General features: G+C 48.1%; 1 protein-coding gene across 1 annotated transcript in view; it reads right to left on the reverse strand.

Annotated features, from left to right (window-relative positions):
* EHD4 (EH domain containing 4) overlaps window positions 1-6,000 on the reverse strand; it is a 79,138-nt gene that overhangs the window by 19,080 nt on the left and 54,058 nt on the right. The window contains exon 4 of the mRNA XM_040620493.1: window positions 1,213-1,625. Coding sequence (XP_040476427.1) covers window positions 1,213-1,625 — 413 coding nt within the window. The remainder of the gene's footprint in view (window positions 1-1,212; window positions 1,626-6,000) is intronic.

Here is a 6,000-nt window from a genome sequence, read left to right on the forward strand (position 1 = left end):
ATACACTGCCCTCCCTTCCCGACCAGGGTGCCAGTGGATTTGGCAAGGCAGGCCCTCGGAAGGGTTTTAGCTGACACGACAAGGCACGGGGCTAGGCTGAGAGCCAGAGTGCTGTCTTTTCGTCCAATTTTGTTACTTGTGGATTAGGTGACCCTGGAGGGATTGCTTATTCTACCTCATCCTCCTAAAATTAGGGAGTGGATAGACTGGCGGCTTCCAAGCGTGACTGATGATCAGAATCACCTGGGGAGCTTTACGCACGCACGCACGCACGCACAACTACACACACCGACAGGCACACACACCAATCAGCAACTCCAGGGGAGGGCCCAGGAATTTACATTGGCTAAAGCTCCTGGGTGCTTCTGATGATCGCTGACATTAGACAAACTCTGGGGGCACTTCCAGCATTAGAGGAATAGAGGATTTGATGATAGGTGCACACAGCCCTTAAAGAACCATTTTTTTCCTACAGTTTTTCTTAGAGGAGTCATGCGCTTTTCCGTCTTCAGAGATGTGGCAGAACTAACGACAATACTTGAGGATGGCAAGAAGATGACCACTCACCCTGTCAGGTACGCACCCCTGGGGCTGCCATAAGGCTCAGCTACAAGGTGGCAGAGCCCAGAGCCACAGCGGGCTTGCCTGCAGGCACCCACCAGCGTGCGGACGTGCCGTGTCCCCAAAGCAGCGTGCTCGGTGTGTCAGGCTGAACCAGCCTTCCTCCTAGCGCAACTCTGGCTCCAGGCAGTGACATCGGATATTGGGTTCTGTGCCTTAGGCTCAGGGTGACTAGTGGTGGCATCTCAGCACCCTACTGGTCCCACCAATGCCACCTCTCTGGCTCAGCTGGTTACGTTCCCCTTGTCCTAAGATAATAGCAGCTTCCAGGTGGCGAGTGCATCGATCCCTCCCTGTGTGCCCTGCAAGCAAGGTCACACTGAGTCCTCACAAGCATCCTATGACGTGCTCTTACTAGCTCCATTTTACCGACTGGAAAACAGGTTTGGAAAGGTTGAATCATCTGCCTAAGATCACAGAGAAGGAGCCAGAATCAGGCATACTGGTCTTGAGGCTCTCTTGTTAACCTCTTCCACGTTCCATTCCCTAGGGCGCCTGGAAGGGAGCCTCCCCCACCCCCACCCCCACCTTCCCTCAGAGAGGAGAGCGCGGGAAGGGTCCCCAGTTGCCCAGGGTGCCTCCTTGGCTCACCTTGGCCAGCCTCGCTCGCTTGATGAGGTCGTTGAGTTTGCGCACGGCCGCCTTCTGGGGAAGGCTCTGGATGTCTCTGAAGAGGTCCTGGGCCTCGGCCTCGAAGAGGCGGCGGTTGTCAGTGTTCTGTAGGGGCTGTGCCCAGAAGGAGCCGATGTAGACGCGGAGCACCTCGGGCGTGTTGATGACCTTGCCCAGGGACCACATGAGGGCCCCGTAGACGCGCATCAGCTGCTGCGTGTCCACTTGGTCGGCCTTATTCAGCACCACGCGGATCTTGTCATCCTGGCCCCGGAAGGCCTTGATGGCCTCCGAAAACTCGTCTGAGATGTCCAGTTTGTGAGCGTCGAAGAGCAGGATGATCCTGTCGACACGCTCCGCGAACCACTGCAGGACCTGGCAGAAGTCATAGCCTAGTGGAGAGAAGGGCACGTCAGTGGGGCTGACTGCTCAGGGCTGGGGACGCGCTGGGGCGCTGGCGGCTGCCGGGGGCAGAGCGCCACCTCCAAGGTCGCAGTGGAGGCTTCATGGCCTGAAAATCACTTCAGATGAGCCCGCCGGGGCTGGATGCATTCGGGAGTTAATGCTGAGGATGCCAGGAGCCCTTCCCTGGGAAGAAACAGGGCCTGAAAAGGTGCTCATGGTCATTCTGACTGGGTGTCACTTACTTCCCGATCTGTGATTTCATTTAGTCCCCGCTAGTCTCTTATTTCACCTGGTACAGTCCTTGGGACTGATGGCAGATTTGATCGATAGCTATGTGCAACCATAGGCCCTGGGTCAAAAGCTCTCCCTTCTGCCAAAGCCTTGCTTTTCTGAAAGTAGCGGAGGTGGAGAAGGAAGAAAACCCAGGGGTCGCTCAGGGGTCCCATGGGGTTGCCCAGTAAGCACAACAAAAGAGGAATTGTCTTCTCTTATCCTCAGTTTTTAAGTGTCAAGGAGGCCAAATGTTGGCCTGCCCCAAAACAGACCAATATTTATCATTTGAACTATTTATATCTTAAGTAAGTTGTAAATATTTTTAAAAAATCATGTCTCACCCATTGTGTGAAAGGGTCTCTTGCCAATTTCTTTTTAAAAATGGCCAGGCCCACAACAGGTTGTTTAGTTTGCTTTGGCCGCGTGCCAATACGTTCAAATCATGAAGCCCCATAAACACTCCTCGTGGGCCATGGTCAAGGCCTGTTTCGGGCCTCCCCTTGGGGACGCGGAGGCCCGCGAACAGCAAACAAGAGAGGACCAGTCCCACAAGGTTTATTTTTAATCTCGGTCTGATTAGCTCTGGGCTCAGTCTCCGCGCAGCCCAATTAGAGCCGAGATGGTACCTTTCCTGACTTCTACTTTAGTCCTATCACCCCTTTTTTTAGATTTTGAGAACTTCCAAACACACATAAAGGTCTAGAAAATAATATGATGGATGCTGATATACCCATCATATAACTTTAATAAATTTCGACCCTTGGCCTTATTTGCCTCCGATGCTTTAAAGAACTTAAGTGTACTTTATTTATATAACAAAATCCCATACAGCAGTGAGGATGAGTTAGATTTTCACTTGTCAACACAGGCAAATCTCCAAAAGACTGGTGAGCAAAAGTCAGTTTCAAAAGGATGTGCCCAGCATGATAACATTCACAGAAAATGTTAAAAAAAAACAAAGCAATACTCAAGAGCCAACAGATACATACAACAGCACAAATACAAAAATATTCACACTAATTTTGGAATACTGATTAACTCTGAGAGTTCCAAGCTAGACAAGAAAGCATCTAGAGAACGACCTATTTTCAAAAATAAAGGGGGTCGATGGACTAAATTTTCCATAAATTTGAAGAACAGGTGTAAGGGAAGTGGTTGAAGAACAAGAGGATTTAGACACAATTTTAAGAAAGAAAACGAAACAGCGCAAAATGCCAACGCCCCCTGTGGACTCCTCCCCGAGCACATTCCCCAGAGGAAAGCACGGCCCTGGACGTTTGTGTGTTTCCCGTGCACACTTTTCACTTTTCTATTCTGTCTCACGGTGGCACTCCCTGATTCCTTGGGGACAAGGAGGGCAAAGGTAGTTGTCAGAACGTGGGCCAGAGTTTATTTTCATCACGATCAGCAGTCAGGAGAGAACAGAAGAAAATCAAAGACCTGCAGCACAGGGTCGCGCGGCAGTGTGTCAAGATTCAGAGTCCAGATTTCACTCGGAGTTCTGTCCCGGCAGGACCAGAACAAGCTGCCTCCCCCAAGGTGCTTCTGTTGTTCCAGACTGATTTGGGTCAGTCAGATAGCCCCAGACCCAGGGTAGGAGATCCTCAGCAGATGAATGGGGCCGCGGTGCCCTGGGAGGCAGGAAGATGTTTTAGAACTGATACCAGAAGGACCTGCGTGTGGACGCTGGAGTGGACACGAGTTGACTTTGCTGAACACCCTTCCTATTGTGCGAGTGGTCCCATGTGGGCCCTAGACACTGAAGGTGTAGCAGACAGTCCCTTACCCCACTCACTGCCGGGCTGGGGTACAGACAGGTGACCTAGAACCAGAGAATCATCTCCTTCTACCAGACGGGGGTGTTGAATCTTGGGGGAATGATGTAAAGTCACAGCGAAAATGAGAATTAATTTCTTTCTTTCTTTCTTTCCTTTCTCTTTTTCTTTCTTTCTTTCTTTCTTTCTTTCTTTTTTTCTTTCTTTCTTTCTTGATTTTATTTACTTATTAGAGAGAGAGAGAGAGAGAGAACTATAGGGGGGAGGAGGAGAGGGAGAGGGAGAAGCAGACTCCCTCCTGAGCAGGGAGCCAGACAAGAGGCTCCATTCCAGGACTCCGGGATCATGACCTGAGCCGAAGGCAGATGCTTAACTGACTGAGCCACCCAGGTGCCCCGAAAATGAGAATTTCCTCATGGCGGGGTGCTGAATTGAGAGTCCAGTGGTGGTGGCTTCCTAACCTAGTTTTTGAGACTAGCTTTCCAACCTATCCATTAATTCTGTGAACAACTTGATTTTCTGAAAATTTCCTTCTCTACTTATATCAGAATCAGCTTCTTTGGTTTGCTACCAAGAATCATGATTGGTGAATAGTTTTCCCCACATCAGAAATTCTCTTAGAATCAGTGCCGGAAGACACTTGGCACCCTCATCACTGTCACTGCCCGCACATGTGCAAATTCAGCCACAGAGACACGAATCTCTTCCTCCAAGAACCACCCGGGTTAAGTGGTAGGTCCCATATTTAAACTTTCACTTAAATTTGGGTCACTAATAGTTATTTTAAATGTCTTTTTAAAAGATGTCACTCTAATGCTTCATTGAAATAAAAAGTGAGTGGGAACAGAGCTGCCAGATACAAGTTTACTGTGAGGCCATTACTCATCTCTGGAGGAATGGCCACATGGCCATATTTTCTTGCTTTAAAGTAACCAGGAGAACTTAAGGTTTAAGAAGTAAAGGTGGGTAGAACTGTGTTCTCTTTGTCATTGAGCAGGTATAAAGGATTATTTGTGACACGTTAGGGAGTATAATCAAAGGTGAAGAAATCAAGTGTCCCAGGAGAAAGCAAAGAATTATCACAGCGGGAAGAGGTTGGTCTGCTCATTTTTTTTCATACACAGTTATTGTTGTTATTAGTATGTTACCATTTTAACCATTTTTTAAAAAGATTTATTTATTTTAGAGGGGGAGGAGGGGCAGCGGGACTCCCCATGGAGCACCGAGCCCAATGAGGGGCTCGATCTCACAACCCTGAGATCAAGACCTGAGCCAAAATCAAGAGTCGGACGCTTAACTGACTAGCCACCCAGGTGCCCCCCACTTTAACCATTTTTAAAGTGCACAATTTGTTGGCATTAAGCACATTCACGTTGTTGCGCGATCACCACCATCTGTCTACAGAACTCTTCATCTTCCCAAACTGAAACTAAGTACCCATTAAACATTAACTTCCCACTCCTCCCTCCCCCAGCCCTGGCAACCAGCACTCTATGTTGTCTTTATGAATTTGACTACTCTAGGTACCTCCTGTTACTGCAATTGTACAGTATTTGTCTTTCTGTGACTGGCTTATTTCATTCAGCACCATGTCCTCAAAATCCATCCATGCTGTAGAATTTGTCAGAATTTCCTTCCTTTTTAAGGCTGAATAGGTCTGCTCAATTCTTAAAGCTTCACGATATAAGATAGGCACCAAGTACTTAGCTACCAAAAAGTTCTAGCTGATTTTAAAGAAGTGATTTGATTCAATGATATTAGTTAGTCTGCCTGATGAAAGAAAACAGTGACTCACAAGGACCTACAGATCATTGACTCTCAAAGTAAGGTCTTAGACTCAATAAGGCGCTTGCCAAAGGTTAGACCTGCGGATTCTCCCTAGAAGCACAGAATCGGAATCCCTGAGGCTGGGCTTGGTGGTCTGCACTTTTTTTAAAAAGAGGCCCAGCTAATTGGCGATGCCTGGTGGTGTGAGGACCACTACTCTAGACCGAACACCAAAGCGTGGAATGGCACAGATAGATCTATGTTACTGTTGGTCTAAACACATCTAAAGTAGCTCCTTTTTATTCTAAAAAGTTACCAATAGATGGTTAGATGGTGCATCAAAGAACTGAGGAAACATGGAATTTAAATCTGCTTATTTGAAGGCGGATTTTTAAATGTATGAAAGATCCCCCATCTTTGGTCATGCTGGACCTTAGCCTTGGTGAGCCCCGCCCCTCTGGGGTAGGACCAAGAAGTCCAGCCTAAATCCTTGTCCTTCTTCAAAATACCTGGACTTTGATTCACTTCCATGTTATTTAACTTCCCT

Source organism: Ursus maritimus, unplaced genomic scaffold (genome assembly GCF_017311325.1).
Source record: "Ursus maritimus isolate PB19 unplaced genomic scaffold, ASM1731132v1 scaffold_35, whole genome shotgun sequence".
Lineage (NCBI taxonomy): Eukaryota > Metazoa > Chordata > Mammalia > Carnivora > Ursidae > Ursus > Ursus maritimus.